The sequence below is a fragment of the Gekko japonicus genome, unplaced genomic scaffold, assembly GCF_001447785.1.
Source record: "Gekko japonicus isolate JY-2015 unplaced genomic scaffold, Gekko_japonicus_V1.1 scaffold5458, whole genome shotgun sequence".
NCBI lineage: Eukaryota > Metazoa > Chordata > Lepidosauria > Squamata > Gekkonidae > Gekko > Gekko japonicus.
Window position 1 is genome coordinate 1 of NW_015159882.1, and position 26,168 is coordinate 26,168.

The 26,168-nt window shown below is 47.3% G+C and overlaps 1 protein-coding gene across 1 annotated transcript in view; it reads left to right on the plus strand.

Annotated features, from left to right (window-relative positions):
* Positions 1-2,346: 2,346 nt before the first annotated feature.
* The window catches only part of LOC107107890 (complement C4-like), a gene marked incomplete at its 5' end in the record, with an annotated part of 40,203 nt that continues 16,381 nt past the window's right edge, over positions 2,347-26,168 (plus strand). Inside the window, 13 exons of the mRNA XM_015408256.1 lie at positions 2,347-2,556; positions 4,228-4,279; positions 5,634-5,723; positions 8,664-8,753; positions 9,725-9,928; positions 10,172-10,247; positions 12,038-12,194; positions 13,899-14,036; positions 16,757-16,928; positions 18,990-19,204; positions 19,533-19,691; positions 21,389-21,448; positions 23,703-23,796. Coding sequence (XP_015263742.1) covers positions 2,347-2,556; positions 4,228-4,279; positions 5,634-5,723; positions 8,664-8,753; positions 9,725-9,928; positions 10,172-10,247; positions 12,038-12,194; positions 13,899-14,036; positions 16,757-16,928; positions 18,990-19,204; positions 19,533-19,691; positions 21,389-21,448; positions 23,703-23,796 — 1,717 coding nt within the window. The remainder of the gene's footprint in view (positions 2,557-4,227; positions 4,280-5,633; positions 5,724-8,663; positions 8,754-9,724; positions 9,929-10,171; positions 10,248-12,037; positions 12,195-13,898; positions 14,037-16,756; positions 16,929-18,989; positions 19,205-19,532; positions 19,692-21,388; positions 21,449-23,702; positions 23,797-26,168) is intronic.

Sequence of the window (26,168 nt, forward strand, 5' to 3'; positions counted from 1 at the left end):
CCAGCAGCTGCATGTGGAAGAGTGGGAAAGTAAACCCAGTTCTTTCAGATCAGAGTCCACACTGCTAACCACTACACCAAACTGGCTCTCTAGCAGCGCATGCACACTTCTCCAGATAGGTTAGGTGTGGGGGGAGGTGTCCCTGGCCCAAGATGACACAGAGTGGAGAATCAGACCTGGGTTTCTCATACCATTGTCTGACACTCCAGGCACCGCACCAGACTGGCTGTACTCCGGCTTTCTGTCATTGTCCTGGGCACCACTCTGGATGCTGCCTTTTTTGTTGTTTTTGTTTTTTTAATCTATGAGGTTCTAGCCATTTGGGGGCGGGGCCCTATGCACCTATACCTCTATAGAAGACCTGCAGCTTCTAATGACAGTTGAAAACAGTAGAACAAAGTTTGAGTGCAGCAGCACCTTTAAGACCAACAAAGTTTTATTCAAGGTGTAAGCTTTTGTGTGCGCGCACACTTCTTCCGATAACAGTGAAATGGAAATTACCACTCTATACATATAGGGGGAGGGTGAACAGTAAACTAGCATACGGCACAATGGAGATGCTTAAAAGATCTGATGCAGATTCAAGGACCAAACAGGAATAACCAGTTTAGTTTATATGTTTACCATTTGTTTGAGTTTAATTCCAGGGGAAATTGCAGGAAATAAATACGTTAAAATTGGAGATTGATAGCCAGATGTATCCTTAATTGCAGAATGCTGAGAGTAATTAACTGAGACCCTGCCCCTTACACTCCATCCCTCTCCTCTCAAGCATGGAGGCAACCTTACAGTGTCTTCTTCTTTGAAGTGGGGTGATTGGCTGTGTAGAGTTATCTCCCCTGTCCCCCAACCAGAGAAATACATTCCAATTCCAACGCAAACAGAATGAGAGAAAGAAACACTGCAAAAAGTTGCTGTTGTGCCAGAGGCTGTTTTCTTGCCTGAGGCAAGGGTTTCCCCTAGAGAATTTAGGTGGTCAAAGAACGCTCAGCAAGGCAACACACTGTGGTACATCAAATAATTGCAGAACATAAATCAAAAAAGGCGTAAAGAGCCTCACACCCCTTCAGTTGCTGGAGGCTTCTTAAGCAGCAGCAATTTCCAGGAAGTCCAATGAAACCCCAATTGCTCTTTCCTCTTCCTGTTTGTGTAGCCTGCTTAGGTACCGCTTTCCAGCATAAGCGTCACCTGGGCAGGCATGCTGAGTCAGGTTCCAGGTCCTGCACCTGACATCCCCTTATTAGGAAGTGAGTTGATTCTGCAGCTTCTTGGATACCTGAAGCTCAGATAAGATCCCTGCGCCTCCTCGAGGGTTTCTTCCGCAGCGGCACCGCACCTGCAGAACTTGTTTGTCAGAACCAAAATGAGAGGCATGTGCAGGTCTCAAGTAGCAATTCCTCTCTTAAAGTGTGTTCAGCTCGCCAGTGTTTTGGATGGAACTCAAAAATCATGGTTAGTTTGTGAAAGTCACAGAGGATCATTACAGTTCTGGGTTTGCCTCAACAAATGCTGGTTTTCTCAGCTTCGCCCTTGTTCCCTGGTGCTTGGGAACAAGCTAGGATTAAATCAGGATGTCCACATTCATATGTGAGGGCAAACTCTGGATAATAAACCTACTTCAAACCATGGTTGGAGACCCTAGCTTGTCAGACACAAACTAATCCCAGTTAACAGAGTGGCTCACGTTTGAACGATCATAGTAACAGTAGCAATAATGATATTGAACACTGGCTTCTGACAGAGAGTGGTAGGCTAGACTTGGAGCACTTTTCTACAGGAAGGGAGTTTTTAATGTATGAAATGACCTCAGTCTGCGGCAGGTTTGCTAGGTCTCTCGTCATGACAGTTTTAACCATACAGTTTCTGGCAATTCCTAGAGTGACATGACATCACTTCTGGTTTTATACAGAAGTGACATCAAAATGTGTGCAATGCCAGCGCCCCTGCATTTCCCTCTGGGTGCCAGGCATTGGCTGGCAGCCTTACTTCCTGCTTTGCTCTCACTGGTTAAAACTGACAGCTAAGGTTAAATCAATGGAAGGTTGCAGCCAATGTTCCCTCTAAGCTGAGTTAGTGTGAGCTGGCTCACAGTTATTTAGCCTCCAGCTCACAGATTTTTGTCTTCGCTCAGGAAGGACAGCTCCAGAGCAAGCTAATGTATGTAGTAGCCAAATCGCCCACTCACAACTTGAATACCAGAAGCTCACAAAGTAGAATTTTTGCTCTCAAGACTCCACAGCTTAGAGGGAGCATTGGTTGCAGCTCTAAGTTAAAATATCAAAATAATGAATAAACCAAACCTTACTGCACACCTTCTCTCTCTCTCACTTTCCACTCCCTGTTTAGGCCTCGGTATATCTAGCGCCCACTGAGGGCATCTGTTCTCCAGCAATCGTGGGCCCAGCCCAGAGGAAGAAAGTGTCAGTTCCAGCGAATTCGGCGGTACCCATTCCCTTCATTTTGGTCCCTATGGGAACAAGCAACATCCCCATCACTGTTGTTGCCCACGGAGGATGGGGGGCTGGGGACAGAGTTACCAAGACCCTACGAGTTGAGGTAAGAGGTTTTTTGTCATAGAGGATATTTCCAGATGTCTGCTTCCTCACTAGATTCTGAACTGCAGCTCAGGATCATCAGGGAGCATCACATTTGGCCACTATACTTGCACATTTCATAAATGTACATGGCAATGTTTGCCAACTTCTAGTCTCCCAGAATTAGGTTTTACTACCACCACCACCACTACTGGTGCTACTACTACTAGTAGTAGTATACTAGTAGTAGTAGTAGTAAAACCTAATTCTGGGAGACTACTACTAATTCTGGGAAACTGCTGCTGCTGCTGCTACTACAAGGAGAGTACCTTGTACTCTCTTCCAGGGGTCATTTCCTGCAGGAGCGCACAGGAGCGGAGCTCCGGCAGTAAAGAGCCCAGGGGGTGGGCACATGCAACAAGCCCCACCCCCTGCTCCCAGCAGCCCTCAGTCAGAGCAAGAAGCAGCCAGGTAAGTTTCAGAGCCCCCCCCCCGGCTCCCCTGTCCAAAACAGTCCAGTGGCACCTTTAAGACCAAGTTTTATTCAGGTACAAGCTCTCCCTCCTCTGCGAGGACAGATCTGCACGTCCCCCTCCCCAATAGCTAGCAATCCAAAACAGTCCAGTGGAGTCTGAGCAGTGGGTGTTGCCTTCTGACACACTTCCAGTGATGTCAGGGGGTGTGGCATATGCAAATAAGTTATGCTAATGAGTTATGCTAATGAGCTCCTGCACCTCTTTTTCTACGAAATGACCCCTGCTCTCTTCCCTCAGAAAGAGCTTCAGTCAGAGTGCACGTGGGCAGCTCTGGGGCATCACTGCTGCTGTTTTGTCTGTTTGCCCAAGTGAGCAAGCAGCAACAGCAGTTGGAGCGACGTTAGGATTGGGGCCTCCTTTGGGACATATGCTGCTGTTCCTTCCTCTGCTGTTTGCCGGGGGGGAAGAAAAGGGGGAGCTACCTACTTCCGTGTGTCCATCAAGTCAGAAAGGAGGGCCCAGTCTCTTTGAGTGGTGGCAACGGCGGAGGGGTTGAACCGCCTGCCCAACCTCAAGAGAAATGGCAGGTGGTGCTGGGGCAGCGCATCTGGGGCAGTAGCAGTGGGACCCTCTTGAGGCCCCAGAGACTGCCAGTGCTGATCCTTGAGGCTGACCTGATCATTGTCCTCAGGGTCACCCAAGCAGTTTCATGGCTGAGTGGGGATTCCAAGACATCCAAGTCCCTCCCATCATCCCTCATGCTTCACTGGCTGTCCACTGGCTAGAACTCAAGAGCATCCAATGAAGCTGATGGGCAGTGGGTTCAGGCTGGACAAAAGGAAATGCTACTTTACACAAAGAGTGCTTAAGATGTGGCATTCGCTGCCAGAGGATGTAGTGATGATGGCCACAGGAATAAATAGCTTTAAAAGGGGATTAGATAGATTCATGGTCTATCAGGGGCTACTCGCCATGGTGGCTGAGGGGATCCTCCACATTCAGAGGCACTAATCCTCTGAATCTCAGAGCCAGGAGGCAACAGCAAGGGAAGGCCTCAGCCCTCTATGCCCCATTGTTGGCCATGTGAGACAGGATGTTGGACTTGATGGACTATTGGTTTGATCCCGTAGGACTCTTCTTATGTTTGTACGGTCTGTTGGCCCTAGTGAACAAACTGCCCCCCCCCGTACCCACTCCATCTTTTATCCCGTTCACAGAGAGAAGGTGCCATTCAAGTGGAGGAGTTCACCATCCCTCTGGATAACCCAGGTAGGGAAAACAGCAGAGCTGAATTCAGTTCCTGACGGTGGGTTGTGTGATATGGTTCAAACTTCCCATATTCTGGGTTTTAAAATTTTAAAAATGGTTCTGTTCCATCCTGTCCCTTATGGTTAAGGCAAATAATGAGCATTTTAAGACTTAGAAGTGAAAATAAAATAAGACTAGTGGGAGGAACTGTACTGTTGAAATATGCCCAGGATTGTCATAATCCAGAGCCGGCTGAGGAGTTCTCTTCATACCTTCTCCGACTGAGCTAATGGACCTGATGTTAAAGGAGAGGTGTTCTATTTCCTCTGCAAGTCAACCTAACCTACCTCACAGGGCTGTTGTGAGGATAAAATGAAGAAAGAGAGAATGATGTGAGTTGCTTTGGGTCCCCACTGGGGAGAAAGGCAAGATATAAATAAAGTAAGTAAATACAATAATTAAATAAAGTGCCCCAGAGGAAGGGGGGATCAGCGCATCCCCACACGTCTTTTGCTCTGATCTAGAGGTTCACAGGTAATGGGTGGCGTTGCCAACTTCCAGGTGAGATCTGAAGATCTCCTTGAATTTCAACTGATCTCCAGACTAGGGAGATCATTTCCCCTGGAGAAAATGGCTGCTTTGGAGGGTGCATTATACCCCACTGAGGTTCCCTCCCCTCCCCAAACCAGAAACTTCTGGAAGTTCTTGAAAAAGCTGTTATCTCCTGCCACTCCTGACCATTCTCTGTGGGGCCTGCCCATAATACGTTGATGATGGAACAGGTCAGAGACCTCTGGCCACCCTCTAGGGAATTCCAGGAATTCCCTAATCTGGATTTGGCAATCCTAGAGGGTGGCCAGAGGCCTCTGACCTGTTCCATCAACAACGTATTATGGGCAGGCCCCATAGAGAATGGTCAGGAGCGGCAGGAGATAACAGCTTTTTCAAGAACTTCCAGAAGTTTCTGAAGGATTGTGCCCTAGAATACTGGACTTTCCCAGAGTAGGGAATGGTATGTGGTACTCTATGCTAGGGCAGGCCAGGGAAGTGAGAAATCTAAGCTTCCTAAGAAAGGGTTCAGGGCCTGTTGGATTTGAGTCAGGGTTGGCAGTGTCCAGGTGGGGCCTGGGGATCTCCTGGGATTACAACTGATCTCCAGACAAGTAAGATCAATTCCCCTGAAGAAAATGGCACCTTTGGAGGTTGGATTCTTTCCCATTATACCCTACTGTATAAACCTCCTCTGTTCACTAAGCCCTGCTTTCCCAAGGCTCCACCCCCCCAATTCTCCAGGAACTTTCCAACCTGGAGTTGGCAACCCTAGTTGGGGTAGAAAGGAGCTAATCTTTCATCCTTTCCCATTTTCTTGGGACAGATGGCCTCTCTAGAACTGAGGTGATTTCAGGAGACGTGCCCCCCAACGCCATTCCCGACGGGGACTTCAAGATAAATGTTCGTTTGACAGGTAGGAGAGTTAACGCGGGGTTCTTGAAACCAAAGTGTGCTTTGTGTGTAATTCCTTGGCTGCTAACTTTTAAAGGGTGTTTTCAGACGAAGGCGATTGTATGGGTCTAGTTGCGCTATCGTTAAATTAACTGAAATCCCCCTGTCTAAGGAATCCTGGTAATGTATTGTTCCGTAAGGAGGCTAGAGTTTGTTTCTTTACTTCTGTGATACAAGAAGTCCTGCAGTCCTCTCAAAAGGTCCTGAGAAAATGTTCCTGCATCATCTTCTCCTCATGCTAGGGCTCCAGTCCTGCATCTTTATGAGTGACTCATGGGTATGCAGTACCACAGAAGAAGGAAAAGTAGCTCACAGAAGGTGTTTTGCCAGAGGTTCTTACCAAATGGCAAAGGTTCTTTCAGACTTGGGAGCAATAAACAAAAATGGGTTTTTTGTTGGAAAGAAGGTTCATTAGTAGCACAGCAGTTAGACATCAACAAAGTGAGAACTCTGCTGTGTCCAAACGAACTTTTTCTTATGTAAACAATGTCTCTACGAGGAGATAAAATGGCACCGAAAAATACTTCTTCTCCAGGAATTGCCAGTTCACAGTCATCGAGACACAAGCCGGAAGTGCCTATTGATTTCCCAAACATGTTAACTACAGCTTTGCGCTCTCTGCTGGACCAGATGACTAATCTCAACAGTAATTTTGATGATCGTCAGAATCAGCTGGAAGAAACAACCACCAAGATAGAAGAAACTCATAAAACGGTTGTACAAGTTGAAGCTAAGATGAATTTGATAAACCAGAGACTGGAGGAGGTAGAAAAAGAGCGGATTTCCGACAAGGAGTAGCTATTACAACTTCAAATAGAAAAATTATTATGTGTCTTGAGGTTCTAGGGTATCCCAGAACAAAAAGGGGAGAACTTAAAAGAGATATTAAGTGAAGCATTGGCACCAGTGACAGATTTGAAAGCGGAACTGATACAAAGCAATATGGATATGGTTTATCGAACGTACTCAGATTTCATCAAGAAAAATAAACTGTCTGGTGAAGTTAGACTGACCTATGACAAGAGCAAACTCAAGAAAAACAAGAAATATGCAAAATAGTATGTAGTTTAACTCTGAAAGTCTTTTATCCGTTTGTTATATGAGAAAGTGGCTTACATCTATTTTGGCTAAATATGCTTGCGTTGGTTTGACTCTATATTAATCTTAAACAGTTATATTCCTCTTATATATTTTAATTTACTTTAAGGTTGGGAAATACAATAAGCTACTTATATAATTATGAAAGTTGATCCTTGTTTTAGCTTTATATTTTAGACTTAGCCCCTTTTCCCCTTTCCTTGTAGTATGTGTAGTGGAAAAGCAATAACTTTTTTTTAAAACAAAGTGAGAACTGTGCTTATAAAAAAGCCGATGAACAAAAGGAAAAACCAGGTGGTTACATGGCCTGGTGGGTGATAGCAAATAGCTCTCTTGCTTCTTTTTCTGGCTTGGCTCTTATGTTTTCTCTACTCTGGCCCTCTTCTCTGGCCTCTCTCTTGGGTTTATATATTACAGGAGGTCTTGCACATGTATTCCTAATCAGCCAGTGCTAACCCTGGGAGTAAGGTTGCCAAGCCCCACCAGGAGCGGGACCAGCAGGGAACTGACTAGCAGCAAAAGAAGGCCTAGGCTTGTGTTGCCAGCAATGCCATGACATAACTTCCAACTTCCAACTTTTACCATAAAGGTTTTGCCCATATAGCAGAGTGTCTCCATGTTGCTCGTGATATGATGATGTCACTTCCTGTGTGCACTGGAAGTGACGTTATTTTGCCAGCACCACTGGCCTATGCTTCTCTTTGCTCCTGTTAAGTTTTCCTCTACCCCCACTACTTGTCAGGAGATAACATCAGCTGATATAATTGGGAACATGGTGGAAACAATAACATGTACAAGAAATCGTGAGAGATAATGGGGAATTTCACATTACCCAGTTTCACCCAGTTTCAAGCCGGTAATGATCCATTTTGAAGTGAACCGGGCTGCCATTTCACACATGGCTTTCCCCTTCCAGTAAAGAGCTGGATCTGAAGCGGTTTGCCATTTCAGACTGCACCGCTTTTTCCAGCTTTCCCCTCGCTGTTTTTCGCCCGTGCAGGCAATCTCTGGCTTTTTTTTTTTTGAACATTCGCTTTAGAGCGCTAAAGCAGTATAACAAAACACTCCGTGCATTCCAATGGGATTGATATAATGCTATTCCGTTATAGCGCTATAACGCTATAGCGTTATAGCGCTATAACGCTATAAAGCAAACGTTAAAAAGCCGGAGATCGCCCGCGCGAGCGAAAAACGGCGGGAAGAAGCGCATCGGAACTGGGAGAGGAGACTGAGGAGTACTTGGAAGCAGTTGACAAGTAAAACGCTTCAGCCCCATTTCCTAAATGGGACAGAAGCGATTGTGTATGAAATGACAAATATATTCCAGAAGGGAACCGGTTCTCAAACGGTTCTGTCTGAAATGACAGACCAGAAACCGTTTGGGAACCGTTCCTCTTCCGGAATATATCGCCTGTCTGAAATTCCTCAATGTGTCCAAATATTTATAGACACCACACTTCCACAAAGACTGTTATATTTACTCAAAGAATGCTGAGCATCAAAGCTCCAAAGTCCTTGTAAATGTTCAGTTACACAGCAATATCCATGAACCATAACATAAAGAAAAAACAATTGCAAATTCTTGTACACTCACTAATGGAAACGTCTTGCGTCCGAAGAAAAGTGTCTGCTGCAAAGTTCCCATGGATTCTTCAGTGGCAACGGCAACAGGGTTCTGGATAAAGTTCCTGTTTCAGAGAAACTTTTCTTCTTCAAAGCCCTGAAGATTCCAACCTGGAGTTGGCAACCCTAGTTGGGGTAGAAAGGAGCTAATCTTTCATCCTTTCCCATTTTCTTGGGACAGATGGCCTCTCTAGAACTGAGGTGATTTCAGGAGACGTGCCCCCCAACGCCATTCCCGACGGGGACTTCAAGATAAATGTTCGTTTGACAGGTAGGAGAGTTAACGCGGGGTTCTTGAAACCAAAGTGTGCTTTGTGTGTAATTCCTTGGCTGCTAACTTTTAAAGGGTGTTTTCAGACGAAGGCGATTGTATGGGTCTAGTTGCGCTATCGTTAAATTAACTGAAATCCCCCTGTCTAAGGAATCCTGGTAATGTATTGTTCCGTAAGGAGGCTAGAGTTTGTTTCTTTACTTCTGTGATACAAGAAGTCCTGCAGTCCTCTCAAAAGGTCCTGAGAAAATGTTCCTGCATCATCTTCTCCTCATGCTAGGGCTCCAGTCCTGCATCTTTATGAGTGACTCATGGGTATGCAGTACCACAGAAGAAGGAAAAGTAGCTCACAGAAGGTGTTTTGCCAGAGGTTCTTACCAAATGGCAAAGGTTCTTTCAGACTTGGGAGCAATAAACAAAAATGGGTTTTTTGTTGGAAAGAAGGTTCATTAGTAGCACAGCAGTTAGACATCAACAAAGTGAGAACTCTGCTGTGTCCAAACGAACTTTTTCTTAAACAATGTCTCTACGAGGAGATAAAATGGCAGTGTCCGCTGCAAAGTTCCCATAGATTCTTCAGTGGCAATGGCAACAGGGTTCTGGATAAAGCTCCTGTTTCAGAGAAACTTTTCTTCTTCAGAAATGCTTTGAATCTGGAACCAATGGCTACTTCTCTAGTATTCCATTTACCAATGAAATAGGTTCTCAATGAGAAATAGCTTAGTGGCGGGGATTGGTGGTCTCCTGCAGGGGGTGGAGTTTCGGGAAAAATCACACACCCCTTTGTACCTGTGGAAATCTAGGCAGAATCTAAGCCACACTTTTGAAATCCAGATATACAATACCTGGAGAAGGGTCTCATGCTGTATAGTGGATGGTGTCCTTCCCAGCATATTCCTGTACGTAATAACCTGTTCATGGTTCTTTCCCCCCCTACATGTAATCGGCTGATCTGTTCATCTCGGGTGCAGGATCGGTGCCAACTGACACCCTGGAGAATTCTCTGTCACCAGAGGGCCTGTCGAAAATGCTGCGCGTTCCAGATGGGTGTGGGGAACAAACCATGGTACTGCTGGCCCCTGCGATCTACGCCATGCACTACCTGGACAAGACCGAGCTGTGGATCAAGCTAAAACAGGAGAGCAAGCAAAAAGCTCTGGCAAACCTGCGCATAGGTGACTGTGATGCATGCTGGGGTCTGCAAGGAGGGTACATGAAGTGGTGCACATGTAAAACCGTAGTGGGCAGGCTGCTCAGTAGATAAATGGGAATCCTTTAGAACTGGGGTCCCCAACCCTTTTGAGCCTGGGGGCACCTTTGGAATTCTTTTCACGTTCCAATCAAAAGGGAGCAAAGGAACATGGTTATGTCTTTCAAAATACCTGGTTCCAGGTGCTCTGTTGTCTCTCATTCCACAGGCTACGAGCGAATGCTCGATTTCCGGAAAACGGATGGATCGTACGGGATTTTTCTCTTTGTACCCAGCAGTACTTGGTAAGACCCAGAGCTACTAAGGATGAGCCAGTTTCCATAGTGAGTTTTGAGTGAGCCGAGCAGATGCTTTTCAAGAAGGCGCAGTCCTCAGGATCCATCTCAACCCTGAAGCCACTGGGTTCCACCGGCTGAGACCAGTATCCCGTGTTTCGTGGCATGATTGCTAGAGTGGCCAGAGTGTAGGGTTTGCTGGCAGGCCCTGGTTCAAATTCCCGGCCACCCAGGGCTATTTTTGGGCAGGAACACACAGGAACGGAGTTCTGCCTGGCTCCCGAGTTGGCCACGCCCAGCAGGAACTCATTAGCATAATAGGCCACACCTAACAGTAGACACTCGTTAGGATTGGCTACATTAGAGGTGTGTGGCCTAACTTGCAAAGGAGTTCCTGCTACCAAAAAAGCCCTGGGTTTTGACAACAAAGTAATCAGAATAAGAAGCAAAAGGTGGGTGTGATCGGATGACCACACTTCTGGTAACATATGGGGTGTGACCTAATATGCTAATGAGCTGTGCTGTCAGGGGGTGTGATCTAATATGCTAATGGGTTTCTGCTGTTGGGTGTGGCCTATTATGCTAATGAGTTCCTGCTGGGCTTTTTCTACCAAAAAAAGCCCTGCGCCCACCCATAACATTGACTAGGTGGCTTTGGCGGGTCACTTCCTCTCACTCTAACTTGTGGCCTGAGAGGGTTGTGTGAGACAATGGAGCAGCACTGAGCTCGGTGACAAGAGGTAACAAATCGGTCTTTAGGCAGCCATCTGCTGGCTACCCCACACCACTGAGGGTGGCCTGCCTGACATCGACCAGAGCCCAGAGGCCTTTTCTGTCTTGGCTCCAGTTCTGTGGGAAGATGGGCTCCCTGAAGAGGTGGGGGGCAGCCTCCCTCCTTGGAGATCTTCAGGATGGACAGCCAAGGCCTTCCTGTTTTGCCAGGGAGCCAGTCAGCCCTGTAGCCAGACATTTTGGGTTGGTGGGGCATGGGGAAATTTTGTGGGGCGGCAGGGGAGGGGGAGGGGCACAGGCAGCCCCCGCTTGGAAAAAAACATTTAAAGGGTTCCCTTTAAACGTAAAGGGTTCCGCGCCTGAACTCCAAGCGGCAAAACCAAGGGAAGGCATGTGGTTTCCCCTCTCCCTGCTTTCCTGCAAGATTTAAAGAGCCCTCCAGCTGATCGGCAGGCCATTGTGCTCCCGTTGATCAGCCGGAAGGCCCTCTTAATGTCACGGGAAGGGGAGTAAGGGAGGGGGAGAGGGGCAGCAGCTGTTGTGGGGCGTGCCTCACATTTGAGGGGGCAGAGCCCCCAAATGCCCCACTGTAGCTACGGGCCTGGAGCCAGTGTGGTGTAGCCGATAAGAGCAGCAGACTGTAATCCGGAGAACTGGGTTTGGTTCCTCACTCCTCCTCCACATGAAGCCTGCTGTGGGTGACTTTGGCCAGTCCCAGTTCTCTCACACCTCCCCACCTTTCAGGGTGCCTGTTGTGGGGAGAGGAAAGGAAGGAGATTGTAAGTCGCTTTGAGACTCCGTTGGAAAGAGAAAGCGGGGTATAAAGCCCAACTCTTCTTCTTCAGGGCTTTCGTGGCGGTTTGAATGGCAGGCGTCTTTTAAGGGGGGAGGACTTGGGGCATGATATTTTATCTTTGGTTTTAGCTGGGGATATTTTAACCTTCGTCATAAGCTACCTTGAGCCAGGAGGAAAGGTGGGATATAAATGTTTTAATAAATAAATACTATAGGGTCTGGGTGTGCATTCCCATCTCTGCCAACCACCCCTCTTCTCCAACTACTTTCAGGCTGACAGCTTTTGTGGTCAAGATTTTTTCTCTGGCCCACGGTTATCAGTCTGTTGATGAGGCCGGGATCCGAGAGTCAGTACAGTGGCTGCTGAGGAAGCAAAAATCTGATGGTTCCTTTGAGGAACCGGAACCTGTCTGGGACCGGGGCATGCAGGTGAGTTCTCGTACCGCTCTCATGATCGCCCACCATTCCTGGTCACATTTTCCATGGTGCACTTGCTGATGCTATGCACTGCCTTGGCAGTCGGGTGCCTGTGGTCATAGAATCGTGCTCTAAATGGGAACCAGAAAGCCATCAACAGCTTCTCTGGGCACTGCAGGAGTTCCTTTCCTTTGGCAAAAAGTGGGAAGCGAATGATAATTTCAGAGCGCTGATCTATGAGCTCGACAGTAAACGTGGATCTGGAAACACCAGCTGCCACTTCTCTGCAGAAAAGAAGCAGAGGTTGGGTGTGAGTATGGGTTTTATAGTGAGGGGGGAGCAGCGGAAGTGTATGCTTTCTCCCCTCACCACTGTAGAGAGGGAATTAGATAGATCCCTGGAGGAGAGGTCTATCAGTGGCTACTAGCCATGGTGGCCGAGGGGAACCTCCACATTCAGAGGCACTAAACCTCTGAATCCCAGAGCCAGGAGGCAACCTCAGGGGAAGGCCTCGGCCTCTATTCCGTCTTGTTAGCCCTCCAGAGGAACTGGTTGGCCACTGTGTGAGACAGGATGCTGGACTAGAGGGACCCCTGGTCTGATCCAACAGGGCTGTCTATTAAGTTCTTCTCCTCATAGGTAACAGAAACAACCATGCAAGTACAGTAGGTACAATTAGCTACATTGCTAGAATAAGCTACCTTTCGAAACTGAAGAGTGGACATTACACAATGGCTTTAGCAATGCCAAGCAAACTTTTTTAGTTGAAGCATATTGCCAATCTTTGGTGAAATATTGGAAAGTAATAGTAGCTAGCATTTCAGCAGGTATAGACAATACAATCACTTGTACACCAGAACTGTTACTGTTCAGCTTTGTCTGCATCCCATCTTCCCTTCAGGAATGGGTCCTAGATGCCATAACAACTGCTGGTGTCATGTCTGTCAGATGCTAAAAGAAAAATTCTCTTCCATGTTTTAAAAAAAAGTGGTTAGAGAAGGGAAAAGATACGTTTTGTGTGATTAAATTGATGATTTGTTTTAAAAAAGAAAGCCTTTACATAATATTGAAGTTTGGAGACAAGAAGAGATGAGGAAGAGCTTGGATTTATACCCCGCCCTTCACCACTTGAAGGAGTCTCAAAATAGTTTACAATCTCCTTCCCTTCCCCTCACCACAACTGTGAGGTAGGTGGGGCTGAGAGAGCTCTCCTGAGAACTATCCTTGAGAGAACAGCTCTGAGAGAACTTGTGACTGACCCAAGGTCACACCAGCAGCTGCATATAGAGAAGTGGGAAGTCAAACCCGGTTCTCCCGGATTAGAGTCTGCGCTCCTAGCCACTACACCAAACTGGCACAAGTGGTGAATCTGATGGGCAACTAATTTGGGTTTACATGAAATGCTCAAAGGCAATGATTAAGTTAATTATTCCTATCCTGCATGGTTTACTGAATTACAGGGTTAAAATACTGTATTAGTCGCTTGATTATCTCATTGAATTTGTCTGCTAGACATATTAAAGGGGGGGGGGTTGTAGTTGAAGTATCTTGCCACATTCAGATTAGGCTCCTGTGTAGTTTTATGCCAGTTCGGAGAAACACAGTAAGGTCCTTATTCCCGACAGAGTGGTTCTTAGCCCTGCCAACCATTGAGTCTGTGTTCTAGGAGAGCAACAAAGCTTCCCTCAGTAAGAAATTCTCTTTCTGCTTCCCAAGGGTGGCGTCGGTGGTGTGCACGAGCGTATCTCCCTTGCGGCTTTTGTCACCATTGCGCTGAAGCAAGCCTTGGTTGTCTATGAGCTGAAGAAGGACGATCCAAAGAAGGAAGAGAAGCAAGAGCAGCTGAGTCAAGTGGTATGCAGAGAGCGGGTCAGAGACGGGGCTATGCCGACTCCATGCCGACTCTATGGAAACCTTTTTATCCAGATAATCCAAATTCTATGCCAAACAAGTTAAGGGAATTTGGTGTTTCTAGCCTTCCAGGTAGGTCTGGAATTCTCCTGGGATGACAACTGATCTCCACAGTACAGAGATCGGTTCCCCTGGAGAAAATGGCTGCTTCAGAGAGTGGACCCCCACAGTACTGCGTCCCTTCAGGCACTGCCCTGAAATCTCCAGAAATTTTCAAAGCGAGAGTTGGCAACTCTAGGCATTGTGGTAGTGTGGCCCCCACAGAAGTCTAATTGTGCTGAATTCTTAACAAGTGAGAGGTGGGGTGGGGAAAAAATCAGAGTACAATGTGGGTAAAGTTCCCACACTTCTTACATCTACTTTGGACAGACTTTGATATATGCCACACAGAGATCTATTGACCTCGTGGGCTCACTGAGACAATTAAAGCAGCATTGTTTTTGTTCTAGCCTTGGTTCAGTGGACTGAACATTGGAAACTGTATATCAGTCATCCAGCACTGAAGTTTACACTGTAGGATTTCATTAAGAACCTACAGAATGACAATATTTATGACGCTTGCCCATTTTCCCATATGCGTTTCATATCCATTCACTAATATAAATATTTTATACATTCTCAGATTTAATGTTCTGTGTTTTCTTGATGGCTTCCCTGTCTCCACCCCCCCCCCACCGAAATGCCAGTCCACCACCCATTTGTATAAATCCTTGCCTAACTGATTACTTGATCTTTCCCTCCTTTTCATTTTTTTTGACTTATTTTTATTTTATTCAAGCAGGCTCAGGGCAGATCATAGCAGGATTCTAAAACACAAATAGAATTTATGGAATAATTAAAAACAATTTAAGATAGCACAGATTTAAAAAGAAAAACACACAAAACAGGTTGCACTATTTCATTATATACGTTATTTTCAAAATGGTGCCATTGGGTCTCTTAAGATCTTATGGGTCCAGGCAGGGCTCTTTTTGTAGAAAAAGCCCAGCAGGAACTCATTAGCATAATAGGCCACACCCAACAGCAGGAACTCATTAGCATATTGGGCTACACCCCTGACAGCACAGCTCATTAGCTCATTAGGCCGCACCCCCATGTTACCAGAAGTGTGGTCATCCAGCCACACCCACCTTTTGCTTCTTATTCTGTTGACTTTCTTTGTTGTCAAAACCCAGGGCCTTTTCTTGTAGCAGGAACTCCTTTGCATGTTAGGCCACACACCCCCAATGTAGCCAATCCTAATGAGTTCCTGCTGTTGGGTGTGGCCTATTATGCTAATGAGTTCCTGCTGGGTGTGGCCAACTTGGGAGCCAGCCGGAACTCCGTTCCTGTGCGTTCCTGCCCAAAAATAGCCCTGGGTCCAGGCCACGTTGAGGTGGTAGGCTTCAATTTCAGCACAATTTAATGCTGAATTTCAGCATGATCTAATGATCTAAATCATTCGCAAGCTACATTTTCGTCTGAAAAGATCGTCAAGGCAATAGGTTACATTAAAAAAAAATCAAACACAAAAAGAATAGGGAGGAAAAAAATCAGACAAGCAGCCAGATCAAGAAATAAGAATAAGACATAATAAGGGAACACAACAAAAATAAAAGCCAGTTGCCCTGAAAAAGTTCTCTGAAGGAGAATGGTCTTTCGTTGAAGTTGAGAGTGAAAGTAGCTAGATCTGAGACCCTTAGAGGAGAGATGCCAAACTCATTTGTTATGAGGGTCAGATCTGACATAAATGTCACTTTGTTGGGCCCTGTGTGCCAAAACGTCATGCCAGGTACCGGAGATGTATACTTTATAAAGGACATAGGCAAACCCAAGTAACAATATTATTTTTTACTCAAAATACAAACAAAAGCAATTGATTCCTAGCGGTGAAAGCAATTGATTTACAGGGGAGCCCACAAAAGCCCCAATACATGTATTTAATCTTATGCATGACTAGGTTTTTTCCAAGAGATACCATAAAAGGGGGAGCACCTTATATTTACATACATACCAGTTGTTTACGGGCCAGGTAAGAGCCCTGTATAGGCCGGTTCTAGCCCCCTGGGCCTTATGTTTGACACCCCTGCCTTAGAGAGCAACAAGATTTGGGGAGTATGAGCTTTCGAGCGTCATTGGATAGCTCATACGCCGGAAGTCTTGTTGTTCTCCAAGATGCTACTGGACTCAACTCTAACAGTGCTCCTGCAGACCCTCTGAAACTCTGAGTAAAGAAGACAGAAGGATGTTCCTAGGATGAGAATTCCGCAATCTGAAGACAAGAATTCTGTAATCTGGGTGCCACCAATGAGAGGGCTCCATTTTTGGGGGGTGGGGTCAAAACACCTGATGGTAGGAGCCCATGGAGCAGAGCCTTTGAAGATGACCTTAGTGATTGGGTATATTTTTATGGATCTTTGAGATATCCTGGACTCGGACAATTTAGAGCTTTATTGGTCAATATAGGCACCTTGTGAGTTGTGCCCAGAAACAAGAGCGGGAGCCTGTGAATCCGGTACGATACCAAAATAATATGATTCCTGCACAGTGAACCTGAGAGAGTTTTGCCGTTTCAGGCAATTTAAAAGCACAGACAATACCCATGACCTCCAAGTCAAGACCTGGTAGGAAGATGCCATTGAGATCTCCCTCCAGAGAGCGATTTCTGTTGACTTGTCTTTCAGAAACGAAGCTTAGCTCGGGCCACCTCCTTCCTGGCCCGCTCACTGGACGATCTATTTCTGGATCCCTACCCTGTTGCCATCTCCAGTTACGCCCTCTCGTTCGCTTCGGACAACCAGTCAGCCATTGCTGCTGTCGATGCCCTCCTGAGGAAGCTCGCCACGCAGGATCAAAGTACGGGCTCTCTGTTAATTAATTAGACTGTGTTCTGAGGTTGAAAACTTTAAAGGGATGTATCATGGAGTGGGGGCAGGGCTCCGTAAGCTCTTACCACCAAAGAAGGAATTCGGCCAGAACGTGGGAGAGGTGGGGTGTTCTTCACTTTTCTTCCTGTTGCTTAGAAACGAAAAGTTCTTAACTGGTCAGAAGCCTAAATCACGCATTACCAAGTGGGCAATGGAACCAGTGAAAAACTGCTCTGCCATGGCAGCGTTTTGGGTGTCGCCTAGGTAATAAATAGAAGGTGCAATCACCTTTAAACCCATTGTTCCTTCCTAGATTTATTTCACAGTGACCGATTTCTCACTAGAGCTGCATCGCTGTTGCGCCGCCCTTTGCCCCATTTCTATTAGTCAATTTCACACCCAAAGCCGCGCTGCGGCATTTTGGCCCACGGCTTCGCCTGATTCCTCCCGCGGTTTCATGATCCTGTTTTTTAAGAATCAAGAAACCGCGGAGGAAATCGGGCGAAGTCGCGGGTCAAAATGCGGCCTCGCGGCTTCGGGTGTGAAATTGACTAATAGAAACGGGGCAAAGGGCGGCGCAACAGCGACGCAGATCTAGTGAGAAATCGGTCAGTGACTTCCCTGTTCAGGTACAGGCAAGGGAAGGTACAGTGGTATAATGGTGAACAGCCATCTTTGGTACTAGTGTCTTGATTTAGGGTGCAGGCAGCTTGGGAAACGTGCAAAACTGTCTCACATAAGAACAGAATAGAAGCCATGCAGGATCAGGCCAGTGGCCCATCCAGCCCAACACTCTGTGTCACACAGTGGCCAAAACCCAGGTGCCATCAGGAGGTCCACCAGCGGGACCAGAACTCCAGAAGCCCCTCCTACAGTGGCCCCCCAAGCACATGTCCATGCACTTGTCTTCTCCCGTGTCTATCCATAGTGCCACTTCCTCCCACCCCAGGGTTGCCAACCCCCAGGTGGTGGCTGGAGGTCTCCTGGGATTGCAACTGATCTCCAGGCAGCAGTGATCAGTTCCCCTGGAGAAAATGTCTGCTTTGGGAGGTGGCATTGTACCCTATGGCCCTTTCTCACATGCCGAGGGGAATGCTGATCACCACTTTAGGGTCAGGAAGCAATTGTTCTCCAGGCTAGTTTGGCTGGAGATCCTGGAAAGGGGGGGGGGGTTGCCCTCTCCTGGGCATGGAAATGGGGTCACTGGGGGTGTGGGGGGTAAGGTATTTGTGAATTTCCTGCATTGTTGCATTTAAAAAATTGGTTTTTAGCAGAGATAAAATAGCTTAGCAGTGCCAGAGTAAAATAATTCAGACTCAGAGTCCATGTGTGTTTAAAATAGAAAGTTTTTACTAAATTCTAGCATGGGGAAGGGTAACTGGGATGAAAATAACAACAGAGCTAAATTCCCTACATCTTTACACTACAAAGACAAGACTAGAAGAGAGGTAATGGCTGCTCTTCTTTCTGCTTCAGAACTCCAGACAAAGACGGGAAGAGGAGCCATAAAATGCTAAAACACTTTGACACTTTGCTTCCAATGAAACTCCTAGATCAGGGATGATTTTCCCGGGCTTGTAGTTCTAAATTAACATTGGCTACATAAAACACACGTGACTTCCTGTGACAACACAAACAAACATTTAACCCCATATATACTGAGTGTAATTTTAACTTGTAATACCCAACATGCAGTGTGCAGGGGGTTGGACTAGATGACCCTGGAGGTCCCTTCCAACTCTATGATTCTACTGAAGTCCTTCCCCTCCCCAAAACCTGCATACCACCCCCAAAATCTCCAGAAATATCCCAACCTGGAGCTGGCAACCCTACCCCACTCCCAGGCTGTGGTGGGGCTCGACTCGTCCATGAAGCCCTATTTCCTCTCATAGCAACAGATAAGAGCTTTTGCCCCCTCATCTCCCTTGTTGTCAAGCTATCATTCTAATATTGTAGGAAGTTAACTTTTGAACTGCGAGGGAAGGTGGGGGTATACATGTTTCAGCAAACAAATAAATAATGATTCGTTCTCTTACACTCGCGCCTCCAGACAACACAGTGATGTACTGGGCGGTGGAGGAGCAGGACCGACTGCAGGGGGAGAGGAAACGTTCCCAAGTGCCGTCGGCCTCTGCCATCTCGGTGGAGGCCACGGGCTACGGGCTCCTTCACTTAGTGAAGCAAAATTACACCCAAGCCGCCAGCAAGGTGGCTCGATGGCTGACGGAGCAGCGGAACTACGGAGGCGGCTTCAAATCGACCCAGGTAAGCTACCGTACCTGACTTAACTGGAGTGCTTGCCTTTGGCCAATAGGGGTGTCAGTGTTGGGACACAAGCGAGGGCCAGACTAGATGGTACAGGGGCAGCCAAAAAGAGGGAAACAGCTCCCCTGCTCCAGCACTGTCTGGCTTGGACTTCGACCTCTGCCCCTTCCTTGGCCGTCAGCAGTCCCCTGGACCCTTTCTGTCTCCCTGGTAATGGTTCTTCAGTGGCGGCGCCTTAGGATGCTTCCCCATCACTGTTAGTAACATAGATAGGAGCTGGCCAGACTCCTGTCTTCTCTCTCGGCCTCCCTTTTTTCGTTTCTTCCAGGACACGGTTGTGGCTCTGGAAGCTCTCTCCCAATATTGGATCAGTACCTACAAAAAGGAAGACAATGAACTGAAAGTGACCCTCACTGTCCCTGGGAAAGGCTTGCCATTCCAGATGTCATTTGGGAGGTCTGATGAGGTCGTTGAGGAAGAGCTGCAGGTACGTGAGCCGAACTTGCCCTCTCCTAGCAGTGCTCTGCTTCTTGTGTTGTTCTGTTGGTGCTTTTGATTGGCTGGTGTCCTACCTCCCTTTGGTGGGTAGGCCCCGATAATCAGGGCGGTGTGTCGTCTGCACTAAGAAAAATCCTCTCTGTGCTGGACTCAAATTCCTGGAGTAACCTGTGTTAAAACAAAGCAATTTGATTTATGTACAATGTTTTCTCCCAGGAGGGACAGGTCACAAACCCAGAGAATCAAAATAAAATCTTATATCTCAGCCAGAACACAGTTCCTTTTTTACTTTTACTTCTGAGACCACATCTACGCAGGTTTCAGCAGACAGGGGTTTTTTTGGTGCAAAATATGACAGCCTTAAAACACATTTTTTTTTTTTTTGTAATGCAGTGTACACACAGCCTATAAAGGCTAAACTCGTGACTTGAAGGGGGGGGAACTGTTTCTCAGAATACTGTCTGTTACATATTGGGATTGAAACATCCCTGATTGAATCACCCCAGAGACTGGCTGAGCTTGGAGCAGAAGAACAATAGCCGACCAGGATTCTGAAAGTAACCAATCTAGTAGTAATGTTATGTAAATAGCCTATTACTGGGAGTGGGGTGTGCTTGGGTGTGGCAGTTGCATGCTATTTAACAGAGCTGAGGCTCTGGATTCTTGTCTTGTGCTTGCTGAAATTACTAATAAAGTAGAACTGATCACTAGGCTTGTGGTCTGTTCATCCATGAAACTCACTATTTAACACTGCCATTCAGTGCTAGATGCTCAAGTGCGGGTCCTCGGCCTTTTTGATCAGATCTCCAATGGCTAGTCAGAAGCAATGCTCCCTCTAAGCTGTGGATTCTTGTGAGCAAAAATTCTACTCTGTGAGCTCCTGGCATTAAAGTTGTGAGTGAGCGATTTGGCTGCTGCATAGATCAGTTTGCTCTGGAGCCATCCTTCCTGAGCTAAGAGAAAAATGTGTGAGCCAGAGGCTAAAAAACTGTGAGCTAGCTCACATTAACTCAGCTTAGAGGGAACACTGGCTCAGAAGCCCTGCTAGACAAAAGCCCCATCTGACCCCAGCCACTTTCTAAAACACTTTGGGGGCACCCGCAAAGGTCACACCCAGGGGTGCCGCATTGCGGACCCCTGCACATGGGGAACACATATAAATATCCAAGACTGCCATGCATTACAGTTCAGCATTTGCATGGCGATCTTGGATATGTAAAAGTGTTGGATTGGTATTATAACGACTTACATAAATGATCTTGGTGGTACCTTTTGGGGAGTTTTCAGTGGTGTAATACCAATGCATTCACTCCAGAATTATACGCAAGGGGGGGAAAACACCTCTCAGTATTATTTAGATATAAATGTATTTATATGCCTGCCTTTCTCCAGAGCTGCGGTGGCTCAAGTGGTTAAGATGCTGAACTGCAGGCTGTGGAAGGTCAGTAGTTCAGCGCTGGCTCTTCGGCTTTGAAACGGAGATGAGCACCGCAACCCTAGAGTCGGACTCAACTGGCTTTCGAGCAAGGGAACCTTTACCTTTTACTTTCTCCAGAACAACATAGGACCCAAAGTGGGTATTCTTCAGTGCATCCCAAATCTTACATTCAGACCTCCAGATTGATTCCAGAATCATGCTACATAGTGTTGTTGGTTTGGTCATTCACTTTCTTCTCTTTCCTTCAGTTTACCTCCGGGAGTGACATCCATGTAAAGGTGGAAGGGAAAGGAAAAGGAACTCTGACTGTAAGTATGAATCCCAGAGCCAGGAGGCAACACCAGGGGAAGGCCTTGGCCTCTATGCCCGGTTGGTAGACCTCCAGAGCAACTGGTTGGCCACCGTGTGAGACAGGATGCTGGTCTAGATGGACTGTTGGCCTGATCCAGCAGGGCTCTTCTTATGTTTCTGTCTTCATATAACCCTGTTTTTTGACTTTGTAAGCTTTGGCTGGCATCCACAAGCCCCTGCCCCCCACGCCGGTATCCTTGCAATAGCTCTGTGTGGTATCAGTTTGATTAAGAGATGGTCATGGTCAGGGGTCATTTTGTAGAAAAAGAGGTGCAGGAGCTCATTAGCATAACGCATTAGCATAACTTATTTGCATGTGCCACACCCCCTGACATCACTGGAAGTGCGTCAGAAGGCAACACCCACCCCTCAGGCTCCACTGGACTGTTTTGGATTGCTAGCTATGGGGTGGGGGATGTGCAGATCTGTCCTTGCAGAGGAGGGAGAGCTTGTACCTGAATAATACTTGAAGGTGCCACTGGATTGTTTTGGGCCGGGAAGCCGGGGGGGGGCTCTGCAACTTACCTGGCTGCTTCTTGCTCTGACTGAGGGCTGCTGGGAGCAGAGGGTGGGGCTTGTTGCATGTGCCCACCCCCTGGGCTCTTTCCTGCCGGAGCTCCGCTCCTGTGTGCTCCTGCAGGAAATGACCCCTGGTCATGATTGAAGATGCTGCACTGAGGCTATTTCCACACAGGTTGTTTGCCTTGGTTTTGGGGGGTGGGTGGGTGCGTGTGTGTGTGTGTGTTTTTGTTTTGTTTTGTGTGTGTGTTTGTGTGCATGTGTGTGCCCGCCTGGAAGTCATGGCGACCTCTGGCGACTCCTACTGGGGCACGGAGGACATTCAGAGAAGTGGCTTGATAGCCTGCCTCTGGCCTCCCAGTCTTGGTATTCTTTGGAGGTCTCCCATCCACATACTTCCCAGGACTGGCCCTGCTTAGCTTCCTAGCTTCTGACGAGATCAGGCTTGCCTGGGCTATCCAGGTCAGAGAATTTGCCTTGGTTTGATGTACCACAGCATCATGGTGGTTTTGTGCACCTCCTGGGGTTTCCCTGGCTTTTCTTCAATCTGCCTCAAACCTGGGGCTTTTCTGCATGGTCAACTTACCCCTGGTTTTCTTGACAGTCAATCCACAAGCACTGGAATAGGTTTGAACTCCATTCCTCTGCACGTCTGTCCTTTCTGAATTTTCACAGTGGTGGAGTCAGTTTATTTTCTTCCACATATGCCTTAAATAATCAAAGATTTTCAAGGGAGGGTTGCTGTCATCACGGGTGGCATCACAGCACACCCCCTTTTTTTTAAATGGCCCTAAAATATCAAATATGCATTTACATACCGTTGTACTGATAGGTTAAGCAGGTTCTCTGAATTCGTTTCATTTTTTCAAAAAGTAAGTCTCCAGCCTCTTTCCCCGCAGAGATATAAGGAAGAAGGCATATTTCCACAATTCCAGAATGCCAGCCCCCATCTGGAGATGGGCAACTCTACTGCTATACCACATTGGCTCTTACATTTTCTATCTTATTACCTGAGACTTGGGAGGGGCTGTGGCTTAGTGGTAGAGCATCTGCTTGGTGTGCAGAAAGTCCCAGGTCCAATCCCCGGCATCTCCAGTTAGGAAGGACCAGGGAGGAGGTGATGTGAAGGACCTGCCTTTTATTTTCTGTTAGCATTCTTCTACTTATAATAGTAGTGTGAAGGACCTGCCTTTTATTTTCTGTTAGCATTCTTCTACTTACAATAGTAGTGTGGCAGAGACAGAAATTCCACAGGGGCTTTGCTGTGAATGTCAGTGCAGTGGTGATGAAAAACTCGAGCTGTTGAATTTCTGGGTGCCAGAAGACTCTCGTCCCATCCCTAAGTGGGCTCAAACAATTTCGGGAGGGGGGGGATGGGATTGGAGTAGGATTGCCAACTTCCAAGTGGGACCTGGAGTTCTCCTGGAATTACAGTTGATCCCTAGATGACAGAGATCTGCCGCCCCCCTGGATAAAATGGGAGCTTTGGAGCATGGACTCGAAGGCATTATATATTCCTATTCCCACCCTCCCCAGACTCCACCCCACAATCTCCAGGAATTTCCCATCCCGGAGCTGGCAACCCTCGATAGAAGCCTGGTCTCCTGGGTTCTGAGGCCACCTGGGGCCTTAACAGCTGTCATGAGGGTGCTTCTGTGGGGGTTCAAGATTTCCTCTTCCTGATCCCTGCAGGTCCTGAAGCAATTCCACGTCTTGGCAATGCAGAACACCTCCTGCCAAACCCTCGGCTTAGAGGTGAAGCTGAGTGGTTCAGTTCAATATCAGCGTAAGTCCAGGCTTGTTTTGATTGTATTTATACGACCTTTCAAAATTTGCTTCCCGCCTCCCCATAAAGGTGGGATCAAGGTGACCAAGGTGACCCAACTTTTTGGGAGCATTTGCAGGGCGGAATCGATGGGGCGGATTGTGCATAGGCTCGCCATCCTCCAGGTGGTGGCCGGAGATCCCCTGGAATTACAGCTGGCCTCCAGACGACAGAGATGACTCCCCCTGGAGAGAATGGGGCTGCTCTGGAAGTTGGTCTCTATGACATTATACACCCTGCTGAGGTTCCTCCCCTCCCCAACCCCCTGTCCCCCCTAGGGTTGCCAAGTGGCACCTACCTTGCCGGCGGGGGACTCCCGTCTGGAAAGTGAGTTTTCCCTTGTATGGCCGTGGCCCCACCCCCAGCGTGCCCGGTGTCATAACGTCACTTCCCTGTGACGTGCACGCTGGGGCGGGGCTCCCCCCGGGGCCCGATTCCCCGGCGTCGGGGAACGGGTCTCTGAGGCGGGGTTTTCCGCCCCCCGGGGGGACTTGGCAGCCCTTGTCTCCCCAGGCTTCACCCCCCCCCCAAAATCCTCAGGAATTTCCCGTTCTAGAGCTAGAAACCCAAATTGTGCGCCATCACCTGCCTCCTGATTCTCTCCTTGGAAATCCTTGTGCATTTGTTGCAAGGGAAACAGGGGGGCAGGAATCTGGGGTTTTCCTCATAACTACCCCCGCTTGCCAAAGAGCTTCATTAAAATCTTGTTTTGTCTTTTTAGCTCATGCTGCTGCAGTTCTTTTTGACTGCAAGTACTCTTTCAGCGTCTTATTGCTTAATATTGGTTTGCTTCCCCCAACTTGCTTTCCTGAGCTGCATGAAATCCAGGAAAGTCTTTGCAAAGATCGTTTTGCTGAGAGAGAAATCATGCCACTGAAGGCCAAATGTATTGATTTAGAGAATTATTGCTTTCGTATCATAAGTAGGGGTGTGCATTTGGGTCTACCCAAACTGAAAATATACCCGGGTATATTTTGGCTTTCCCAGTGTATCCAGGTTGTCTTGGGGGGTGGGGAATCCCCCAAACACCTTGGGTATATTCAGGAATTACTGGTAGATCTGAAAACAGAGAAGAGGTGGAAGCAGATTGCTCCCACCTCTCATCTGTTTGTTGGGCTTCTACTGCAGTCCCTTTAAAGTTTAAAGGGCCTGCAGAAGACAGCCTGAGGATCCGGATTGGCTGTGCCAGGGGGAACAGACAGTTCCCACCAGCTCGGCTTGGGGCTGTTTTCTCGTGTAGCCCGGTTTAAACTGGGTTGCAGGAGAAGCTGTCCCAGCCAAGGATCTGCGTGCCTTGGGGAGCAATCTTCCAAAGGTACAAAGACCCTGGGTCTGGCTCCTTCTGTAGCGTGGTTTAAACTATGCTGCAGGAGAAGCTGTCTCAGTAGGATCTGTGTGCCATGGGGAGTGATCTCCCCCACGGCACACAGATCCTGGAGCTGGCCTCTCCTGCGGCATAGTTTAAACCAGGCTGGTATTTTTTCTTCTCAAGTCTATTGGACCTGAAAAATTTGGGATTTCTGAAAAATCTGAGATTTTTCCCAAATATCGTTTTTTGGGGGGTCCAATAGACCTGAACCAAAAAATACAGAATTTTTAAAAAATTGCACACCACTAAATGTAAGGCTTTACATTAAAGAGTGTTAGTAAGCAAACAGACAAACAAACAAAAACCCTTCCCACAATTATTTCTTTCTTTCTTTCTTTCTTTTATTGCATTTATACCCCGCCCTCCCCGCGAACGGGCTCAGATTCAGGTGGGTAGCCATATTGGTCTGACTCAGCAGAACAAAGTTTGGATCCAGTGGCACTTTTAAGACCAACCAAGTATTATTCGAGGAATAAGCTTTCGTGCGCATGCACACTTCCTCAGATACAGTGAAATGGAAGTTACCAGTCCACACATATAGGTAGAGGGTGAGCAGCAAAGTAGCATACAACATAATAAAGGTTGTAGAACAGATGCAAGGACCAAACAGGAATAACAAGTTTAGTTGATATGGTTACCATTTGTTTGGGTTTAATTCTGGGGAAACAAATGGTAACCATATAAACTAACGTTACCATTTGTTTGGGTTTAATTTGCAACTTTTTTAAAAAAATGGCACTCTGTACACTGTAGCAGTAGATGTAGCAACAGAACAAAGTCTGAGTCCAGTGACACCTTTAAGACCTGTTATGTACGCGGGCCGCCACCAGGGGTACGCGGCTACAGTAAGGAGCTTGGCTCCTCTAGACAATAGAAGCCTAGGATCCTAATTCCCCCAGAATTCACCAATAGCCACTTTGGCGGGAAATTCAAACCCTCCAACGGGACTGGGTGTGTGCTGGGT